At 36.3% G+C, this 23,868-nt stretch overlaps 1 protein-coding gene across 1 annotated transcript in view; it reads left to right on the forward strand.

Annotated features, from left to right (window-relative positions):
• Positions 1–446: 446 nt before the first annotated feature.
• MAP3K4 (mitogen-activated protein kinase kinase kinase 4) overlaps positions 447–23,868 on the forward strand; it is a 58,717-nt gene continuing 35,295 nt past the window's right edge. The window contains exons 1-9 of the mRNA XM_086626817.1: positions 447–547; positions 5,410–6,791; positions 11,268–11,510; positions 16,628–16,774; positions 19,374–19,531; positions 19,931–20,047; positions 20,473–20,572; positions 20,662–20,745; positions 22,989–23,255. Coding sequence (XP_086482943.1) covers positions 478–547; positions 5,410–6,791; positions 11,268–11,510; positions 16,628–16,774; positions 19,374–19,531; positions 19,931–20,047; positions 20,473–20,572; positions 20,662–20,745; positions 22,989–23,255 — 2,568 coding nt within the window. The 5' untranslated portion in view covers positions 447–477. The remainder of the gene's footprint in view (positions 548–5,409; positions 6,792–11,267; positions 11,511–16,627; positions 16,775–19,373; positions 19,532–19,930; positions 20,048–20,472; positions 20,573–20,661; positions 20,746–22,988; positions 23,256–23,868) is intronic.

The raw sequence follows: 23,868 nt of genomic DNA on the forward strand, positions 1-23,868 counted from the left end.
CTGATTAGATTGACTATCTTGCATTATGTTTGTATTTTTGAACCTTTGTTTGTTTCATGTACCTCTTAGTTTAGGCTTGCAACAAGTTTTTTCAGAAACAAATATAGATGTATGTTTACACTGTGTTCTCCTAGTGACTCTCTGGCTATACATCCTCTTTGTTATATGTTGCTTATACTTTGCATGATTGGAAAGTTGACCTTATGGGAGTGAAAACATTTGGGACAAGTATGCATGGCTGTGGCAGAAAAATACAGAAGGTTGACTGTGGTTGGGATTTATCAATGGATTAGCTTTCTAAACAGATATTGCAAGTAAAAATTCTTTAACATCATGGTTTAACTTGTTCTCTACAGGAAAGAGTGCAAATCAGAAGATGCTACTTGCAAGATCTCTGAATCTGACCCTGAGGAATTATCAGATGAAGCAAGTGCTGATACCTTCTATGGAACTTCGCCTCCTAGTACACCCCGCCAGATGAAGCGTATGTCAACAAAGCATCAGAAAAACAATGTTGGGAGACCTGCTAGCCGTTCCACTTTGAAAGGTAGATGTAGTGTTTTGTTTTTTTGTTTCCTATAATGACCATAAAATTATAATAGTAGCCCTACATTACCTGACAGAGGGGATATACAGAAAACGGAGCCAGGTACTGAGGTGTAATTAAAGGACAGGAGACAGCTGTCATTAAGTTGCAACAAGGGAGAACTCTTTTGAGTATTAGAAGAAAAATTTTACTGTGAGAGTGGTCAAACAGTGAACAGTTTGCCAGAGACGTTGTTGGGTTGTTGAATCTCCATCTGTGGAGATTTTCAGTACACAAGTGGAAAAGATTATGAGTAGGCTAAACTAGTTTTGAAATAAACCCTGCTTTGAGCAGGAGGTTGGAAAAAATTGCCTTCAGAGGTAATTGGTGTGTTTTTTGTTTTGTTTTTTAAAAAAAAAGACAACCATATCAGACAAAGTTATTTGCCAGAGTTGTTATGGCAGCTTGACTATTGCCAGTTAATATATTGGAAGCCATTTTTAAAATTGCTTCACAGGAAATGTTATCACAGAGTGATAAAAAGATCCTTGCAAGTAAGGATTACATTTTCGAGGTAAAGTGTAGGGGGGAAGGTAAATGATTTAGCGTGAATAACAAAATACACTCTATTCTTCAGTTGCAAACATCTTCCAAAGCTTTTGGTTCCCTTCCATTTCATACAGTCTCTGAATAATGTCACTGTGAGGAAAGCATTCACCAAAAGACCTCCTTAAACTAAATTGAAGAGAAATCTCATTGTAATTGCCAGTTAGCTGTGTAGGCATTGGAATTATTAAGCTGCTTTTACTGGCTTTTAATTGTGCCTTTTGGCTAAGTTAAACTGTTTTAATGCAACATTAACCTTATTTAGTTCTGTGTATGGTAGTTAGGTAATAACGTAATAACTTTCCTTGATTTCTGTGATGTTCTTGTTTCTTTCTAGGCTTTAAAAAAAACCCAACAAAATGGGTTAGTTTCTAAAAGGAGAAGTTGTGATACTAAAGAACTATAATGCATAATATTTCATAGTAACTCTTTGGTGCCGAACACATATTGAGTATCAATACCTTTAGCAGAAATAGGGAGCTGTTGTTTATCTCTGCTAGTAGATTTTGAGGTTTTGAAGAAAGGTCTCTCTCTTTGTACTTGTGAGGGGAATGGTTCTTGCTTCTGGAATAATAATATCTTGTTCTTGGTTGCTGTAAGTGTATCTTTAAAATATATTTGGCCTTAATTTTGATGAATTAGACAGTATTGGATTGTGTTAAATATTTTTTTTCTGGAAAGTTTATGGTTTGTTTTTTTAAGTTTGCCTATATGTACAATCTCAGAAAATTTGTTCTGTATTGTGAAAAAACCAAAAACCCAAACCCACCAACTTCAAAGTGAACTAGTTGATTGCCCCTGAAAGTGTATGCATACACTGTTATTGAGATCGAATTGGTTTTACTTCAGTAAAAGAATTCATTCAAAGGATAGTTTGATGTAACGAATCAGTTTGAAAAGTAAATTTAAAGTAACTTTTCAGATGTTTATGTATAACAGATTTAATGTATCTTTCTTTTATTTAGACAACTGGAAGTATTTTGGGCATTAGGGACTTGCTTACTTGCATTTCCAATATTTGTTTAATTTGTGTCACACCAAGTTTCTTATAACTTACATTTAGTATCAAAAAATACTAAATGGACAAGAGGAAGAGGACAAGAGGAAATGGATATAAGCTTAGTCAGGGGAGGTTCAGGTTGGATGTTAGAAAGTATTTCTTCTCTGAAAGTGTTGTCAGCCACTGGAGTAGGCTGCCCAGGGAGGTGGTTGAGTCCCCATCCCTGGATGTGTTTAAGAAAAGGGTGGATGAACTACTTAAGGATATGGTTTAATGGGAGATTAGGGACAGTTGGACTGGATGATCTCTAAGGTCTTTTCCAACCTAGAAAATCTATGAAATCTATGAAATAAGGCAATAATCTGTTCAAGCCAGTTTCTGAATTGTTTCTACTGTAGCCCAAGACCCGTAAGATTCAAGTTTTCCAACTACATGCATTTCAGAGTTGCTCCTAAGACACATAAGCCTCCTGCCTGTTTTTTCTGATTCACAAGGTATGGAAGGTCAGTCTAGTAATGTTTGCTTACTTACTGAAGTGTTAGCTTCTTGGACTATGTAAAAAACAGTGCCCCGTGTCTATTTTTTAGTGTGAAACTTCTGCAACTTCATACTTGAAGGGGAACCTCAGTCCGCCCCACTTTCTTACACCCATCAAGTTCATTTTGTCATTTTTCTTTTTTCAATGAGCTCTTTAAGATCTCAGACTCTACTGTTTTCCCCCTCTCACCAGCTGATCATAGCTTAGTTGTGAAACCTACCTGCTCTATGTAGCAATAACGGTAACTGTGACTCAAAATTTGTTAGAACTGTTAAATTCGTTTTACAAATTCATTTGAGCCTATATTACAAAACTGCAATAAAATTAGAAGAAGGAACTCATACAGTTGTAATGTTGAAACTCATTGCAGAATTGTCAGGTATATTTGAATCATTGGTGCCTGTTTATTTGGTAAAATGAAAGGATTTTGAAACAATTTGTAGATTATCGTGCCAAAACCAGGACAGCTTTGTTACGTATGATGAATATTCAAATATTAAGACATTTTGGATGTCTAATAATGACTTATATTTTTAACTTGCCTTTCTTTCAATGTGTTTTGATGGACTGGGGAATCTGAAGATTAATACTGAAGCAGAATAACATGTTAAAAATACAAACTGAAGGGGTTTAGAGGACCTCCTAGTAGCTAGAGTGTAAGTTCAGAAAGTGATCTTTAAATGTACCAAGGTTTTCAATTTATTTTGCAAGGTCACCAAAATCTTTAACATCAAAGTACTGTTAAAAGTTGATCCAGTAGAATGAGAGGCATTAATCAAGTCCATATTTACAAGAAACAGTTTCTGTGATGACTTTGTGATTCTTTCTTGCTCATATCCTTCAGAATATAGTTTCTTTTTTGTCCTGAGTAAATGCCGTTGTATGTATTGTGACTTGCCTCAGTCCTGTGCAACTATGGCAAGGGTTAAATTATATTTTTTAGATATGGGGATTGAAGGGAGACAATGTGGCAGGTTACACCCTTATTAATTTGGTTATTGCTTGTTAACAGGTGAAAACAGGGTTCGTAATGGAAACAGGCAAAGGAAGGTGCTCTGACCACATACCTCTCCACTTTCATTTCAGATGTCTCTGCAGCCTTAATATGATGCCTTTGCATGTGTACCTTTGTTAGTCTTTGAGCTAAGTTACCACACCAGTTCTTTTGCAGAGAACTGCTGTCTTGCATGAGTAGAGATTGTTTGGAATTTTGTGATGAAGGAAACGGATTTCTGTATGGCTGTACCTTCTTTTGTTGCAGATGCTGGAAGATATGTAGTCAATGAAACAAGAATGAAGGGTCATCGCATAATTAAGTCAGTGAAGTGCATCGTACGATAACAGCATTTGGTTATGAAAATTTGTGTGATGCTAGGCAAATAGCACAACTTAAAATCTTCTGTCTGTTTCTTGTTTTCCTAGAAGCAAGTTAGAAATTCTGGGATGTGATTTGCAAATTGTTGAGAATTCAAGGTGCAATTGAAGTCAGGGAGCATTGAAGATGAAGAGCTCAATGTTCTGAAATGTTAAGCAATAGCTTTACCCGGTTTTGGTACTCAAAATTATGACAGCTTGACAGATCTTTCTCTATCGTGGTTTTCTGTATATAGAAAGAGAGTATTCTTCTTCCATTGAGCAGGCCTGTTTTGCAAATAAGCTTATTAGTATTTCTGGTATTAATAGATGTTATAGGGAGGAGCACAGTAGCAAAGACTCTAAGGATTAAATTACTGCTTCTATAGGGGGGAATGAGCCACGTGCAGCAGATAATCCTTGGCGTCATGATGAACAGTGAAAAGACGACAAAGTATTTATTCAGCCATTGTTTGAAAGTCTTTTCTGTTCTTGAATAAGCAAAGACACTGTAGCTTTTGTGTTCTAACTGCTGATCCCTGGGCTGCAGCTTGTCTACATACAGGTCCTTCTCTCCAGCTTGCCATCAATTCCGAGAGAGAGAGAGAGAGAGAGAGAGAGAGAACCACTGTTTTAATACCAAGTAGTTCCTCCTGTCCTGATCTGCAAAGCCTAGGTTGAAGTGCTTTCATTAATGCTGCAGAAGAGCGCTAAAGTTTGCTACTCCTGAGGAAAGAACAGGAAAAGAAGAGGAGATTGACAGTTAGGCAGGAAAGGGCTGCTGTTACATGGTAAAGGAGAAGGCAAACGTTTGTGTGCTGCGAGAGTGAGGAAGTAGGTTCCTTGTGTTAAGGCAGTGTATTAAGTTCCCAGAACTAAGATCAAGCCCTTCAAGAACCAGGATCGGATCCTTGAAGCTAAATTTCAGAATCTGTACATGCTCCAGATTTTATGAGATTGCATGTGCAATGCAGTCTCTTTAATTCTGTTTGACTTGGAAACCTTAATAGTGCTCTGTTGCATTTTGAGTTTTTGTTGGTGTGATTGTGTGACAAATGTATGGAAAATGAACTTGGAAACAATGCTTTTCCTTTTGATCATACTCAGTTCTGAGTAGATGGCGTACTCAGGATAGTGAGAATTCTCTGACGTCCTTTCTACAAAAGAGGTAAAGCAAGAGGAAGAAAAAATTTCCTTTGTTGCTACTGTTATTTAGCTAAATTAATGGTAATTTCCAAGACTATGTTTCACTTCTACCCATGCCTGTTTTGTTTTATTGGTGTTAAACAATGTTTTATGCTCAACCTAAGAAATGCGATCAGGAGCTGGATTCAAAGATGCTTTTTCTTGTTGCTGCTGTCACATTCTTTTTTTTTTTTCTTACAGAAAAAATGAACGTGCCAACTCAGTCCGTGCATAAAGACAATGGGAAGACCGTTGAGAATGTAGAGGAGCACAGCTACAAGCAAGGAAAAAAGATCCGAGACACCCTAAGGACAACAGAACGAGATCACAAGAAAAATGTGCAGTGCTCATTTATGTTAGACTCAGTTGGTGGGTCTCTGCCAAAAAAAACAATTCCAGATGTCGATCTCAATAAGCCTTACCTCAGCCTTGGCTGCAGCAATGCTAAGCTTCCAGTCTCTATGCCCATGCCAATACCCAGAACTGCACGCCAGACTTCTAGGACGGATTGCCCAGCAGACCGCTTAAAATTCTTTGAAACCCTGCGGCTTTTGTTAAAACTTACCTCAGTCTCAAAGAAAAAGGACAGGGAGCAAAGAGGACAGGAAAACACCTCTTCTGTCTGGCTGAACCGATCCAATGAACTGATCTGGCTGGAGCTGCAAGCTTGGCATGCTGGCCGGAGCATTAATGACCAAGACCTCTATCTCTATGCAGCCCGTCAAGCTATCCCCGATATCATCAATGAAATCCTGACCTTCAAAGTGAACTATGGAAGCTTCTCCTGTGTAAAAAATGGAGCCAGTCTCAATGGTACTTCAGGAGAAGGAGTTTGCAAAGCAACACATGGAACTAGTGCTTTGGGTTACTCAAGTTACCACGAACACCTCCATCGTCAGCGGGTCTCATTTGAGCAAGTAAAGCGGATAATGGAGCTGCTAGAGTATATCGAAGCACTTTATCCATCTCTGCAGGCTCTTCAAAAGGACTATGAAAAGTATGCTGCAAAGGACTTCCAAGACAGAGTGCAGGCGCTCTGTCTATGGTTAAATATTACAAAAGACTTAAATCAAAAACTAAGGATTATGGGAACTGTACTGGGCATCAAAAATCTTTCTGACATTGGCTGGCCAGTGTTTGAAATTCCTTCCCCACGACCATCTAAAGACAACGATCCAGAGGATGAGGAAGTTTATAGGGAAACAGAAGTAAAGGAATCTTCAGGAACATGCACAGAGGAGAGTGATGGTGATGAACAAATCTCTGAGGAGAATATTGAGGAACTTAGACAAGCCATCAAGAACAATTTTTCTAATAAGCCAAATTTTGACTTTCAGGACCATTTTTCAAGGAGGCTTGATAGGCTTGAATCTGGGGATGACTCTGCCTCTTTGGTTATTCCAGAATGCAGCGCTGAGGCAGGCTGCAGCCAACACTGTTTGACTTCTATTTACAGGCCGTTTGTAGATAAAGCACTGAAGCAAATGGGATTGAGGAAACTAATTTTAAGACTGCACAAGCTAATGCATGGTTCATTGCAAAGGGCCCGTATGGCGTTGGTGAGGAGTGATCACCAGTTGGAGGTAAGTTACTGCTAGTGTAAATGGAAAACAGGAGTATCTCCCCTGCTGTATTGTTTCTAACTGAAACTGGAGGAATTGGGAAAGTTTTGGTCGCTTTGTTGGTTTTTGAAATGTAGTGTATGTTATGATTAAAAGCCCAGTTCTGCTTCCACTGAAATGAATCTGTCATTTGACTTGAATTAGAATTTGTGTGAAGCACAAGCTAGTTCTCTGTTCTTGTTTGTAACTGAAATGATGTTTTTATGATAATATCCTTACTCATTACATTTTCTAATGTCTAAAGCCGTAAGTCAGAAAAATTACGGTAGTAAATTAGGCACAAAAGTTGAATCATGATAAAAATTAGCAATGGAAGCGGTCATTTTCCCTTTCTTATCTTCAAGACTGGATATCTCTCTGCAAGACATCCTGTATGAAAACGATTGGTTTGGGTTTTTCCTCATCTTAAATGAGTGAAGTGCTGTGGTGACATATTATGCTTGGGGCCCGATCAGATAGACAAATGGACTCTCTTAACCTTGTAATCTGTGAAAGCAAGTCATATTAGCATGTTGCGTTCTTCAGCTGGCTCTTAGTTGAATTATTATTTTTCATTTTGAATCATTTTGTATTCTTTATTAAGAATGATTGTGAGTTAATAAAAACAAAATTATGAAGCAGTAAACACAAGACAGTAGCTGAAGTTTCATATGGTAAGTTGTGGTCACTAATTCTTTCAAGGCAGAATATTTTTTCTTAATATAAACTGTTACATAACTCGTAGAAATTTTTATATTAGGAGAAACTAGTAGTAAGGATTACTTGCCCTCCTCAATAAAGTGGCACTGCGGGGCGGGGGGGGGGGCTACCCATGGATTCCGAATGAGGGAATTTCTTAGCTAACATATATATTCTAATATGAATACCACATGTGGTCTTTGACATGTTGCTGATCTCTTAGTGTTCACTGTCACGTTTACAGAAGGAGCAAGAATTTTTATCTCCCTTGGAGGTTATTTTTCTAGGATGAATATATTTATAAAGTTACTTGATTTTGAAACGGTTTATATTGTTGCTAATGTAGATATTACTGGAAAAAATGAAGCTATTAGTTGAATTTTTACTTATTTTCTGATTGGTTTCAACTTGTGTTATGGGAAATTTTGCATTAAGAAAATCTTTGTGTATTTCTAGTCACATGCATAAGCAAAACTTGCAGGTATCTGTTACAGTAAACAAAAGTACCCCCAAACCATATATATCTTCGATAGAAAGTTCAGCTTCTTGTATAGGTAGAAATACCTTTAAAAACAAAGGAAATAAAACATAATTTAGGAGTATTGAAAACTAAGTTGAATGTGTTTTTGAAATTGCTAAATACCTCAAATGTTTTGACTTCATAAGGGTTCTTAAAACAAGCTAATGAAACGCTAATAGCTAGTCTTTGCTGCAGCTTTACAGAATTAAACTTTTTGGTAATTTAGCTTGAATGACTTGAACGTGTAAGATGTAAAGTTAATCTTTCCTCCCTCCTCCTCTACCCTCGTGACTTCTTTGAGTGTTCATTTTCATAGAATCGTTTGGGTTGGAAGGGACTTTAAAGATCATCCCGACACCTTCCATTAGATCAGGTTGCTCAAAGCCTCGTCCAACCTGGCCTTGAACACTTCCAGGGATGGGGCAGTAATTTTCAGTTATTATCACATTTTCTTTGAAATATTGTCCTCTTTTAAGAAATGTCTTTCTGACTAAAGGTGAATGTCATAAAATTGTTTACTTCTTTCCTGCCCCCAAATTAAGAGTGTTGTTAAAAAAGAAAATACTGTTTGTCAGAAATGTGGAACCTGCTGCGGCAGTAGATGACATCAAACTAAAACAGAAGGAGATGGTTTTGAATTGCTTGGTCTTTGCATCTGACAGTACTTTGAATGTAGTGTCTTGGATTTTGTTTTAAGTGCAGTTCCGTTTGCTATTTGTATGCAGCCAGAGCTGTTAGTGTTTTGTTAATCTTTGTTTCTTCTGTTACTTTTGTATCTTGACTCTGTGTTTATGAACGTTCATACGCTTTAAAATCTCTGGACATGCTTTCATTTCTATTGTTACTTAACCACTATGTTTCATCTAAAATCTGCTTTCTGGATTCTTCCACTACATCCATTTGAATGCTTGTTTAATCTTAAATACGTGTCAGTGTTTATCCAGATAGCTGGTTTTAGTGGTTTTTTGCAGTACGTTTCATTCGTCATGGGCTCTAGTACTTTAACAAGGCTCTAGGCACTGTTAAAGTGCCTAGACTCTTGCAGAGTCTGTTTTGTGTAGAAGTTGTATGATTTGATTCTTGAAGAACATGGCTAGTATTTCTTAGTTTAGTTTACAAAATCAGAGATGTTATTTTAGTAGAACAGTATTTAAGTCTGTGGACCCTGCTTGTTGTTTATTCAACTGACTGTGCTTGTGAGTATGGATTTTATGTATGATCTCAGTAAATTGTTTGGACTTTGTTTTCTTGGGTTTTTTCAAGAAGTATTTGGTAATCAAGTGAAACATTTCAGACTGGGCCCACTGAGGTTAAGATTAGTCAAACTGACAATAGAAGTTTAGATGTCTAATGCTAAGCCCTAATGTCATGTGCTGTTATCCTTAATGTTAGAAAATGAAATAACACAACGGAATTGAATAAAGCTGTTCTTTTTGCTCATAGACTAGTTCTTTAATATTTTTATAAGAACTAAATTTTCAACACTTGCATCACAGTGAGGAATGTATTTCTTAAATATTTTGTTGTACTATAGAAGTGTAGTATTTGCATGATCTGTTATTATTGAAAACTTCTTGTATAAAAGCCTTTAGCTCTGGTGGTACTCTGGTGCTATACACCTCTCTAAAAGAGAGTAGAAAGAATACATTAATATACCATCTAAGGAGATAAGTTCTTATACTGTAGATCAACTAGTGATTAAACTTCAGCTAAACTAGGTATAAAGGAAATCCGCACTCATGCATGTTTGCTATCTCTGCATAATGAGCTAGTGGTTTTATAGCTACTTAAGAATCTGCAGCGCATAATACGATTTGTGCCAACGTTAGACAGTAATGAATATGCTGTTCCATCCCCCATGACAGCTGAGAAACATCACAATATTAAAAAATAAAAAACATTAAGAAAACTGACTTTGTCAGTAGCTGTAATTTTGTGTGGCTCTTCTGAGAAAGCAGGGCTTGTACACTGTAGGCACAAATGTCAAAAATGTGCCTATAGTTGTAAAGGAATAAGCAATTTCTTTTGTTTTTAAATTTTGGTTTGTATTTTCTGCTAGATAATAAGCTTAAAAATAGATTAAATGTTTTTAATTTTCTAGGCAGCACTTTTTAATTTGATCTGGTTTCTGGTATTGTTTTCCTCTCCTTTGATGTGACATAAGTTAAATTTGTCACTGAAGAAAAAACTAAAAAATGCTATGTATGTCACATGAATGAAAGATATTCAGGTGTTATAGTTAGCAGCTGTGAAATGAGAATTAGAATAAACCAAACATAATCTGAAACAAATCTTACCCCTAGATGAAGTATAGTGTGTTATCTTCAAGAGCTGCACACATATTACAGCCCAAATTTTCTTCCTAAATTTGAACCCAGAGTGCCTCCATATACAGCTTTGCTTAGAATGTTATCACAAGATATACAGTTTAGATGTCTAGGATGTCTATTTCAGATAGTTTTAATTATTTTCTCTGTTTAGAATGTAATTTCATTTAAATGTAATTTTAGCCTAAATTAAAAATAAGTTTATTCGTTAAAAAAAGCTTGATCTTTTTATATTTTATCTTCCTTTTTTAATTTGTTTCAATTTCTTAATATCTAGCAAAGTTCATAAGTTTTTTTTTTTTCAGTAGTTTTGTTCAACTTAGATGGTGACACTTTCTTGGATATTGCATTACTTTCCAATGTGGAGTTTTATATAATATATGCACTATGAATTTGAAAAGGGATGAGGTGACTCACCTAACATAGCCAAATGCAAACTTGTTTCCCTAGATACAGTCATTAGTGTAAGACCTTTTGATTTTTTTTTTTTAAATATAATTTGAAATCAAGTATTGTATCTTAAAGGAACGTATATTCAGGTCGTTATATATTATATTAGGCTTAATTAATATGTTCATCGTAACCTCTAACAGTAGTTTCTTCCTGTGTAGTGAGGTAATCTCTAGCTTTAATGAATGCTTTAATCATTTTAAAACAGAAACATCAAGTAAGAGATTGTTTTGTTCTCTCCCAACAGTCCGTAGTTGTTTTCCTCAGCCTGCTGATCCTCTAATAAAAAGATTTTTAAAAAGTTAGCTTTAAAAAAATAAATATTTGAAACTTCTGTGGTTGATTTGCTAATTAATAGAATCCTACCTTTTAAAAATAGACTTTTATGCATGCTACTTTAAACAAATGCTAAAACCTAAAGAATTCAAGGATCCTTTTCATGATGCCTATTTCTTATTACAGTTTTCAGAATTTCCAGATCCCATGTTGTGTTCAGATTATGTGCAGTTATTAAATTCTCCACCTTGTTGTGAGCAAAAATGCAGCACTGTATCATGGGAGGAGCTGAAATCCATGGATTTACCGTCTTTTGAACCTGCATTCTTGGTCCTCTGCCGAGTCCTGCTCAATGTTATCCATGAGTGTCTCAAGCTAAGGTTGGAACAAAGACCTGCCGGGGAGCCATCTCTTCTGAGTATTAAACAGGTTTGCTTCAACTGTTTATTAAATTTACTTTATATTTCTTACTTGCAGTTACTTTGTCATTTTGTTATGATAAGGTTGTCAGTTTAAAGAGGATTATTTTAAGAAATGACAGTGTGTAATTATGTAATAACTTTTAGAAGTAGTCTTGTGTTTCGTGTAGAGAACTGGTTTTTGCATAGTGAACAACTGGTCATATATACCTCTCTGATTTAGACCTCCAGAAATCAAAAATGATGATTAAATAATTATCAGCCAATGAAGGTAAACAGTATTTGTTCCATGTGCATTGTAAGCTATATAACCTTGTCCAGCACATCTTGCTCCATTTGGGTTTCTTAGGCTGTGTAACCAGTTCTAAGGGTCTGTATATTTCTTTTTTCTTTGATTTGATCCTTTTTCCTTGTCAACATACAGTGGACACATACTGGAAGCTGATTAAGAAGAAAAACAATATTAAAAAAAATCTTGTTTCCCAGCATACTGCTTTATATAAATATCTGATATTTTCTGTGGGTAGTGACCCAAGATTGTCAGTCCTGTCACTGGTTGAGAATGTTGTGAGATGATTTCTTTTCTGGTAGTTATCTGATACAATAAATGCTGTTTAGATTAATGCCATTTTTCAAAGTCTCATCCAGGACATACTAAAATTGTCTGAAGTCATCTCCCTGCTCCTTGGCAAGCATAACCAGACCAGAGTTTTATCAGATGGTCTTTAAGGGTAAACAGTTAAATAAGCTCTTGGCTTGTTTATTATTTCACATTTCAGTTTTCTGCTGCTCCAAAATCAATTGCTAAGTTACTTTATGGCCTCAAATAAATTTCAGTCCTCTCTCTTCCCCTTCCTGTCCCTGCCTTCCACCTTCCTCCCTTCCTTTTTCTTCCCTTAGTATACTAGGATTTTGGATGCCCTTGTATCCAAAAGCGCAGTACCTACAATTTCAATCTTAAAAGTCATAGTTACAGTAAAATATAGTATAGCATGCTATTGTAAAGCACAATATATCCTTTCTTCCCAGAGACAGGCTATTTTTTTGCCCTTACATTTTGTATTCTCTTTGTGGACTTTAAGTTAAATAAAAATAACACTTTCTTCCTGGAAAACAGTGTGTTTGTTACAGACTGTTTGGATGGTGTATACACTCTTGCTAATTACATTGAAGAAATGAATTCAACTCAGCAAATGCTTGCTGTCCCACACAATATTTCTGAACAGGCGAAGGATCTGTGGAGGATATTTCACAAATAGATCTATTTGTTTCCTGAAGAATTATAATTCCTAAAATCTTGGGCAGGCTCAAAACAGAGTTTAGGGGTCTGTTTGTTCTGCAAGTTCACTGAATTTTACAGAATTACAGAGAAGTCTGAGTTGGAGATACTCAGATCCAACCTTCTGTTGTGTAAGCTGGGTCCTATATTAGGTTATCTAGAGCCTTGTTAGGCCAGATCACAAATACTTTCAGTGTTATCAGTTTCCGATACTTCCAGATCACAAATACTTACTGCTTCTCCGGCCAATCTCTTCCAGTGCTTATTTTTGTTCCCAGTAAGGTATTTTTTTTCTTGTATCCAGAGAGAATTTCCCTGAAGCTACTTGTGCCTATTGCCTTTTGTCGGGTCACCGTGCATCACTGTGAAAGGAGTGCCCCCGTTTTCTCTGTAACTACCCTCTAGGCATTGGAAAACTGTGATTAGATTCCTCTTGTGTATTCTCTTCTTTAGGCTGAACAAACCCCAGTCCTTTGAATTGTTCTTCGTACACATGTAGCACAGCGCGGTTCGGTTTCTGTAGTGATGGACCTAGTGGGTGTCATTGGGGCGCTGAGACCTTATGTGTCTCCTACTTCTTGATACCATTTGAAATGTGTAGCAGTATTGTTTGAATGTACCAGGCATACTAGTCCTGATATACAACTTTTCCAAGGTGAGGTTAAATTTTTTGATTACTAGCAAGTCAATTCTGGTTTTGTGTTTGTTTTTTTTTTTTTAAAAATCTGATTTGCAAGTAAAAGTGTACACAAAAAGAAAACCAGCAGAGATTATATGCTTCCTACAGTGTGCTTTTTCTTGCATCGTTTTCCACTCTCTTCCCCTTTTCGAGCCATCTGGTCCATGTTTCACTTTTAGCAATAGCTTTTGTGATCCTGATGATCCTGTGTATTGGAGAGCACTATTCTTTTTTAAAGGCAATTTGCCATTATGTGGTGACAGTGTAGTTCCTGAACAGTTCAAGATGATTCTCAAGTTCTGCATTTGTTCTGGGAAGTGGTGAGTGGGGTGTGTACGTATGTGCATGTGCACTTGGGTTATTTCTGTTAGGTGGTTAACAGACAAATAGTGTCTAATTTATAACCTGTGTTGAGCACCATGATCTTCTGCAGAATCACTACCAGATCTGTCTTCATCGTTCATACCAATTTGTATCTTCAAAAGGGTAGTAGGTGATCTTGTCATTTCATAAACAATATAAATTCATATATTACAAATAAGTAATTTCTTCTTCAGACACCCATTTAAGTCTACAGCTAGAAGCACAATAGCATATTGCATGTTGATGTAGGTGCTGATTTCATAATTACCAATTCTGTTATCAACACACCTGTTAACCAGGTAGTATTCGAACATGTTTTAATGATTAAAGAAGCAGCCAACTAGAAGATGTGTGTTTGGATAGGGAAAACCATATCCGATGATCAGCACCCTGTGTAGGTGATCTTAACAGCATGTGGTACCTTCTGGAATTTTTAGGTCAACAGTCCTTACGGCAGCCATCAGCGTTTTGTGTAGACTGCTTATGGTCTGTTACTGTTGTATGGCATGCATTAACTCCTGAGGTAGTCTGACCTAGCTGAAAAGTCAGAAGTCACACCTCCCTGGTTTCTGATAAGTGACTGACACAGTGGGCCACAGTGTGCTAACTAGTTACTGTGTTCTGCTTAATCAGGTTTTGTGTATTGAGTGTAGTTATAGGTCACTTAGAGTAGGCGTGATGTAAATTTTGGAAATTATCGGACCACAAAAATTTGAATGTTTGGTGACAGATTGTTATTTTGTAGGTCAAGTAAATATTGGGGGGCGGGACAGACAAAACCCAAACCACCGAAAACCAGAAAGCTTAATTTAAACTTTCTTACTTTAAACTACAGTACCCTGGAGGCTGTGTGACCTGCCTCATCTGCTTTGCAGAAAATAATTTCTTCTGCAAACTCTCTAGATAAAGAGCAGCCCATCAAAGAAACCAGTGATAGTGATACTATTTTTCAGTTTAAGCTGCACATTCTTTAGTGTGCTCATTAGTTGCCTTGTGAATTTCAATTCCAAAACTTGCCTCTTAAAATTAGCACTACAGGTTTTTTTCTAAATCCTATATTCTTTTGTTCAATAGCACTACACATCGCTGCATGGCAGTATTATTTAAAAAAAAAAAATCTCTTTTTAGTGAAGTTTTGAGAGTATTTTATTTTGGAATAGACAAATGTTACTCTTTGAGAGTTTTGAAAGTGAACTTTGCTTATATCTGTAAGAGATGCCATACTATATAGTAGTTTTATGGGTAAGGTAAGTGATACTGCCACATCCCATCTGTCTCTGTGATGGGTGGTTAAATATCAATTTTAAATTCTTTGAATGAGTTATGCTTTCCTTTGTGGATCCAAGGGCAAAAATCTCTGATAGGTTAACACAGAGTGTGCTAAATGTGATTGAGTGAGTGGAGAGTGAAGAATGCACATTCGTTTTAAATGTACATACATTAATTTTTATTGTTTGTATCTGTATGATGATACAGATGTAATTATTGGATTTCCACCTTACGAAAAACAGGTGTGTGGTATTTTTTTTTTTTCACCTAACTATTGGTGAGTTTTAAACTACGCAGTTCAGAATACTACCCTTGTTTCCCCTCCGTGCATGGGAGCACAGCGTAGTGTTCTGGCCTGTAAAAGATTCCAATGACTCTTGTCATATTAATAACATTATTGCACGTCTTTTACTTTCATGCCATTATATTTTCTCATACATTGACTCCACTGCATTGGTATATTATTTTACTAGGATAGCCATTATAGAAGATTTTTAAAAACAAATGAACCAACCAACAATTTCATTCCCTCTGACCCTCCAAGTGAACCCTTCTCTTCCTCTCAGACTCTCAGTTTAGTGAAGTTGTAGCTCAGAAAAGGTCGGGGATTGTCAGACCTGGAGACTGATGATAATTTTGGAAGAATACACACTTAGGATTGGAAGTACTTAATGAAAGAAAGGCATTTGTTAGTGTAGGTTTGAAACCATTCTTGCTCTTTGTGTGCTCCTATGTCTGTGGTTGTGGACATTTCTTTAAATAAATAGAAGCTGTAAGCTTTCAGGCAGGGGGCAAAAGGGACCACTTCTGCAGTTGAAAAGATAACTTTCCTCATGTTAGCCTTGCCCAGGGAAGCAAGAAAAGAAAAACTGTTTTCAAGTCTAGTATGGGTTTTAGAGTTGTGGACACCTGCCCAATAGATTAGCAATGTATTTCTTGTAGTAAAACATTTCTTTTAGGTCTCTAAGCATCTATCGAACACATTCATTTTTAATTGTATGACATTACAGATGTAAATTTGTAATTATTGGATTTTCACCTTATAAAAAACAAGTGTGTGGTATTTCTTTTTCACCCAACTATTGTTGAGTTTTAAACTACACAGTTCAGAGTATTACCCTTGTTTCCCCTCCATGCATGGAGAGGAAACATGCATATTATTCTTGACTTACTTCTATTTGAACTGGTGATTTGATGATTGTGAGCCCTCTTACCCACTTCTAAACCTTTTCATTATCCAGTAAGTTGCTAGCTGTGCCCCTGTGCAGGGAATTAAGTCTGAAACATCTGCCTCCATCTCCGTTTACAGTTATGTGGCAAATGGCGTGATGGCAATTAAATAATCCTGGAAAACTAGTCACATCTTTTCTGCAGACATGTAGAGTGGCTGTATTTATTTCTAAAAACTGTAGAAATTATGTAGTGATAAACTAACAGACAAACTGGACTGACAAATTGAGCTTTCACTTCCCAGGGAGAATTTTAAGAGTAATGTCTTTAGTGATAGCAGTTTTTGGGTTTTTCTTTTCTCTTGCAGCTAGTAAGAGAGTGTAAAGAGGTTCTGAAGGGTGGCCTGTTAATGAAGCAATATTACCAGTTTATGTTACGGGAGGTGTTAGATGACCTACAAAAGATCGATTGCAACATTGACTCTTTTGAAGAGGACCTACATAAAATGCTAATGGTAAGTTTCAAAAAGGAAAAAGAGTTCTAGTAACTGTATTAATCTCAATACTGCTAATAGAAACTTATTGTCCCTGTTGGGTATAGATCTTGCTATTTTTTTGTTGTTGTGCTACTTTAACATAATTTTATTGTTTTAATGGACTTGTAAAGATAACACAGTAGACATTGCCATTTTAACAATACTGGTTTTTGTTTACTGGACTGTGGTGCTGTATACTTGTAAATTGCTTATATTTACAATAAAATGGTTCACAAATAGAACTGTAAATTCCATACATTTAAACTAAACTTTTGATAACCTTTTAATATTGAATAAAAAAAAATAAACACAATTGTTTTGTCAACATCATGTCTTAATATCTTGGTATTGTATTCGTCCATTAATGATACCTTATTTCTAATGTGTATTCATTATTGCAGTAAGTTAAACAAAAGGAAGTATTTTCAAGACAAGTACTTGGCCTCTGAAAGATATTAAGTGAAATGTTCTTTAGTAAATTTAGTTTAAATTACTGTTTCCTTGAATGTGACTGATTTTATTCTTCTGTGAGTTGTTTGAACTTTTGTCCTCATGATTCTGGGGAAAAAATCCTCAAGATGCACCTCAATATCTCATCACTAGTGTTTTGTCAGCACAGCTGTTGTTACCATGTATTGTTGAGTACGCATGAATTTTCCTATTACATGCTTGTCGTTGCCTGCAGTGGTGAAAATATACTGTTTTACCTAAAGTTTCTTAAGCTGCGTGCCTGCCTTTGTCTTCATCTGAGATTTCTTGAAACATCCAGCAGAAACGACCTGACTAGATGAAAGGAACATGGTTTATCTTGTCCATTTTGTCCATTTTGAAATTCTTTAGCTGTTTTTGTTTGTTTGTTTGTTTGGTTCTTTTTAGGTAGCTGTAATGTTTTTGTGCTTTGAGGCAAGAGCTTGAACTTTGGCAGCAGTTTTAGTTGTGTAAGGGTTTTGCTTTTTGTAGGTCTTAAAAGGAATGGTAATAAGATTGTGTAAATAAGAATAAATACATCAGACTTCAAAGAATCACAGTTTGTGCCTATTCAGAGCTGCAGGTTACTGTAGTGCCAGGAACAGGGGAGGAGGAAGATTGGACGCATGGTCAAGATTGTCAGAGGATCGGGACAGCTGGGCAAAGAGAGCTAAGAGATGATCTGGACTGAAAATGGAGAAAGTGAAAACTTGTAGGAAATCAGAAGGTTAAGACTGGATTAATGAGGGCTAGGGAGTGGAACTTACTTTTTGTCTTTTCCTGTGAATTCCTTGTATAGGCAGGCAAGGTAGCTAAGAAGAGTACTGAAAGAGGAATTAGGCTGAGAGTGAAAGGCGAATTAGATAATGAACAGGGCTACAGCCTCAGACTATCAGAACATAGTACCTACCTAACCCAGAGTAGGATTTTAAGGTTTTCCATATCTAGTCCACTCTCATGAGACCCGTGCCTCGAATGCTGTGTTCAGCTCTGGGGCCCCCAGCATAAGAAAGACCATGAACCTTCTTGAGCAGAGGTTGCTCAGCATAGAGAAGAGAAGGCTCTGGGGAGACCTTCTAGCAGCCTTCCTGTACCTAAAGGTAGCCTGCAAGAAAGCTGGGAAGGGACTCTTTATCAGGGAGTGTAGTGATAGGACAAGGGGTAATGGTTTTAAACTGAAAGAGGAAAAATTTAGATTATATCTAAGGAAGACATTCTTTGGTGGGAGGATGGTGAGGCACTGGAACAGGTTGCCCAGAGAAGTTGTAGATGCCCCATCCCTAGAAGTGTTCAAGGTCAGGTTGGATGAGGCTTTGGGCAACCTGGTGTAGTGGAAGGTGTCCCTGCCCATGGCAGGGGAGTTGGAACTAGATGTTCTTTAACGTCTCTTCCAACCCAAACCATTCTATGATCTTGGCATTATTACACTGTGGTCTGAAAATACCTGAAACCAATAGGAAGTGTCTTAACCATTCTAAGGAGGGACAATAATTGATGTTATGGATTATTTAACTAAAATATGGTAAAATTGCAGGTAATATTTTGCATTCAATACGATCCTGAAAGTTGAAGAATTGTACTTACCTGGGTTTTTATGTTGATTTAAGCCAACAATAATTAAATAAAGGTGAGAGACAAGACTTGATGTCAAGGAATGCAAGTATAATGTAGAATCTGAGAAGCCTGTTCACTGCACTTATCCGTATCCAGGAGGATATGTTCAGATAAAACCTTTTGGAGTAATTCAGTTAATAAAAGATTTAGAAACTATTTTTCAGTAGTTCAGCTTTAAAAACTCTGGCCACAGTGGGTATTCACTGATACTGTGATGAATAGCAACTCAGCAAGCAAGGTGGTGATACTGTCAATATTTTCAGAACAGTACTGTGAAGACATAGTATTTAATACCTCAGTAGCACTTTCTACTTCCCAAGCCATAAATGGCACCTGTTGTGTGGAAACATGTAGCTCATTTTCAGTCTTAACAAAGTTGTAGAACTATGTTCTACCATTGTATAATATTGAGATTATTTATTGATTTGAGAAGTTAAAGTCCTTTGTTACATGTTGTGTACCAATTTCTGTTTAAATTATCTCTTTCCATGTACAGGTTTACTTTGATTATATGCGAAGCTGGATCCAAATGCTACAGCAGTTACCTCAAGCGTCTCATAGTTTAAAAAATCTGTTGGAGGAAGAATGGAATTTCACCAAAGAAATAACTCCTTATATAAGAGGAGGTGAAGCTCAAGCTGGAAAACTATTCTGGTAGGTTTTATTTAGTTACTCTGCATATGATGTTGATTTGTACCAGATACGTATTCATGTCAGCACTTGTTCAGGGTTCCCGGATTGGGCTTCTTAAGGCCTCAGTAAGCAGTTGATAGTCTTTGTGAATTTATTGGTTATTACAATGACTGTAGCTATAGGATGCAGTAAATGCAGGTTGCTCTTACTCTAGCTATAGCAGAAACGACTGCTTCTGTGGAAAGTCCTCATTCCCGCTAGCCCTGTGCATGTAGAGAACTGAGGGCCCCCAAGTTGCTGCTTGTTTCTGCAGGCGGACTTGGCAGCGCGACTCTCTTGCGTTCGACAGAGTAGGAAGAAGTTTAAGGTGTCATGCTACCTGAATAAGACTCTGAAGTTCCACCATTTCTGTTGCTACAGTGATATTGCAGGAATGTTGCTGAAATCTACAGGAATGTTTTTAGATTCTGGACTACAAGACAGTTGTGATGAATTTTGGGCCAGTGCCGATGACAGTACTGCATCAGATGAAATCAGGTATTAAGCCCTTCGGCTTCATAGTAATAAACACACTTACTCATTTTTCTGTACCCCTGACAGGAACATATTGTGTTTTATTTCTTAGAATGAAAACTTGTTAAATGCAAGACTCTATGGACTTTATTGCTGGTATTTCTGTATGTAGTAGTAATGAACTGTCATTTTGTTTGTTTGAAGCCTAGTAACCTTCTTTTTAGTTCACAGTATAAGAGATTCTTTATGTAACGTTCTTTAAATTCAGTTTTTATATCCTTATCAAAACTGTGTCTGAACAAGTTCAACTTATTTCAGTCAGCTGCTGTAAATATTTTCTGTGGTCTTTGTATTGACGCAATATGTAAGTAATTACTATTTTCTAATAGCTATAAAAATGCAATATGATTTATTAAAACATTGTCACTTCATTCTTACCAATGTTTCAGGAGGTCTGTTATAGAGACCAGCCGAGCACTCAAAGAACTGTTTCATGAAGCTAGAGAAAGGGCCTCCAAAGCTCTTGGTTTTGCTAAAATGCTGAGGAAGGTAAGTTAATAGTAGAGTCTCATCTTATTCATATGCTTTAAAAAAATTTAGACTGAAAGCATATTTTTTTGTTTTGTTACTGCTTGTAGGATCTTGAAATAGCAGCAGAATTTGCATTGTCAGCCCCAGTGCGAGATCTTCTGAATGCTCTGAAAACAAAAGAGTATGTGAAGGTAAATTCAGTTTAGAGGCATGAAAGCGGAGGAGGGCGCTAAGCAAAATGTCAAGGTTATTTATTGACATACTTTCAATTTTTTTAATGTGGCATCTATATCTCAACATATTTTAAATGTCATGTATTTAATATTGAGTTGTGGCACACAGATTTTTTTTTTTTCTGTACCTGTGTTTGTGTGAATGAGAATGCTAGACTGTGTTTTGGGAAAAATCAGGGTCTAATTTCTTGTCTTCTCGAAGATTCTCTTTGTGGCTTAGGAAGAGCCATTTTGCTTCAATAGTACTTAGTCATTTGTGAGAGGGAGTAATAACACTTAGTAGGGAGCGTTACAATAAATAAATGCTTTAAAGTTTGAGGTGAACAGCTACATCAGTAAATGGACATGTTTAAGTAGATAATCTCAGACTATGGTCCTGTGTTTTGTGTGGTTTAATAAAGCATGAATGTTATATTGGAGGTTTGCTCTAGTGAGCTTCCTTGAGAGTACTAAGGATGTGAGAAATGCAGGGACCTGTATTCTCTTATAGACTAACTGTCGCTAGAAAACTGTTGTACAGCAAAAGTAGGTTAAACTCTCAGTGCCCAATATTTACTGTGTTATAAATTTCCACATTTATGGTTTCACACTTCATTCCTTAAAAATTCTGAGGTCAACGCGTCTTTATTGTAGTTTGAATTTAAGTAAATCAATTGCTTCAACAGATTAAATTTATTTAGATCTGCTGTTCTTTTTTGTCCTTCCATATATCTAATATATATATAATTCCCAATTGAGAAATAATTGGCTAATTTTGCATGACAAATCGTGTTAGATTTATATAAATTATTGCTAAAAGTAGAAATTGGTTCAAGGGGAGACCAACAAGTTCATAGAAGAGGAGTTCATAAAGGATTGTTAAATACATGGATGAAATATCTGGCTCAGAAGGACCCCAGTCTTTAAATTGTTTGAGAGTGGGAGAGTAGTCAGGGAGACTAATATATGTTTATTTTCAGAAAATATTTTTCCCCAGGTATCTACCCTTGCATGCTTTAAGACGCAATATTAAATTTGGTAGATCTTTTAGTTAAAGATAGTATTGTTGTTCTTATGCACATATTTTGAAGAAAAAAATGAACCTTGAGTTTGAAAAATCTGTGTAGGCACATGGGTTAAATGATCTAGATAGATTGTTTGGATCTCAAAATCTATCCCTCTTTATGTATTACCTCTCCTTTTTTTCCACCACTCAGAATGACACACGTTTTGGTGATTAACACTTCATATATTGGCCCTCTCATGTCATGTAGAGAGTTTAAATTTTTAACAGCCTATTCAGTCAGATGCTCATTAGTTCTGGGTAACTATTTTAGCTTTCAGTAACAACCATCTAGTTTTTACATTGACCTATAGATTATAATGGTTTTAACTATAAAATATGGCTGCCTAATGGTAAAAACATTGAGTGCAGTGTTTTGTCTTAGCTTGACGACATCAAACTCTGAAAAGAGAGAATTAAAATTCACTGTAAGCAGTTACCTCATGTCAAATCACAGCTATGAACTATTTTACAGTTTTCACAGTCTGATTCTGATGCCTGACTTGGTTAAAGTATTGTTACTGATGTGACAGATACAATACAGAAGTAGTTTTTAAGTAGTGTAAGTAGTATTTTATTACAAGAGAACACTCTTATTGGACCTAATTAATATCTCATGAATAGTAAAAGAATAACTGATATTTTTTTAGCCGTATTTTTACTTAGACTTATCTTTTCTAGCCATTGAGAAATGTTGCATGGCTTCTTGGAGATCCCAAAGGAATTTTTCTTTTAGTATTCCAGTCTTTAAAATACATGCTTCATAAGTCTTATGTTAGTCTTGACTAATTTACTTTTTTAAATATGTGTATATATATTTACACATACATCTAAACACACGTATACTATATATGTGAAATATATATACTTTTTTGTAACAAGATTCCTTTAGAAGGCTATGTAGAAGGATCAATTGAAGGTGCAAGGAAAGATGCCACTGAAAGCTGGTGATCTAGCAGATTCCAAGACAAGTAATTTCTTATGCATTTTGACTTTTAGTGCAAAATGACTGAATGTATTGTTTTAGTATGTATATTGTACAACTGTTTAAGATGGAAAATATCCCTTTCGCTTAAACGAGATGACATATATGTATTTTATGTATCATAGATGACAGTGAGATTCACTCATTCAGTATATTTTATTTTTTTTTCTACAGGTACAAATCCCTGGACTCGAGAATTTACAAGTATTTGTACCAAATAGTATTGCAGGTGAAAAATCTGTGATTTTGCAGCTTCTTAATGCAGCTGCTGGAAAGGATTGCTCAAAGGATTCAGATGAGGTCACATACGAAGCCTACTTACTAATGACCAAATACAGTGATAAAGACCATGAATTAGATGACAGCTGGAGTGCTTGGGAGGGTCAGCCAGTCAAAGTAGTGCCACAGGTAGAAACTGTTGATACACTGCGATCCATGAAGGTGAGTTTTTGGTTTGTTTTTTTTTTTTGTTTTTTTTTTTTTTTTCCTGTTTATGTGATCTCCACACTACTGTGAATGCTTATCCTTTCAGATTAACCACAGTAGTTTAAGTGAGGCATGCGTCCTTTTATAAGTAATAAAAAGTTAAATTCAAGGATGAGATTGATTCTTAGTTGTGTTAATGCAAGTATTAAATTCAGTGGATGTTAACATTTCTTAAAAGGATTAATCTCTACAATGTGCATTTTTCAGGGTTGGATTTTTATAATAAAGCGATACTTCCAATATTTAGTTGGATGTTCAGTATCAAAAGTGTGACTAGGTCTGGAAAACTGTACATTTTTAAGAAGCCACCAGTCTTCAAGAACGTATGGCGGTTGTGTGCTTTCCACACACTGAGGCATGAAACCAATTACTTTTGATCTTGGATGAATTGTGACATTTGAAGTTTGTATTTCTGTGAAAGCTACTGGATGTTCAACAGTTCTGCAGGAAGAAATCTTTCCAGTCATACTTTCCTTTATCGCAAGCCAACAGGGATTCCCTGCCAGCAGTTCTGCTATGCTCTAGCAACTGAGCCAGCTGCAGCTCCCTGCCCCTCCTGTTCTCATAT

The sequence above is a fragment of the Tauraco erythrolophus genome, chromosome 2, assembly GCF_009769465.1.
Source record: "Tauraco erythrolophus isolate bTauEry1 chromosome 2, bTauEry1.pri, whole genome shotgun sequence".
Taxonomy (NCBI): Eukaryota; Metazoa; Chordata; class Aves; order Musophagiformes; family Musophagidae; genus Tauraco; species Tauraco erythrolophus.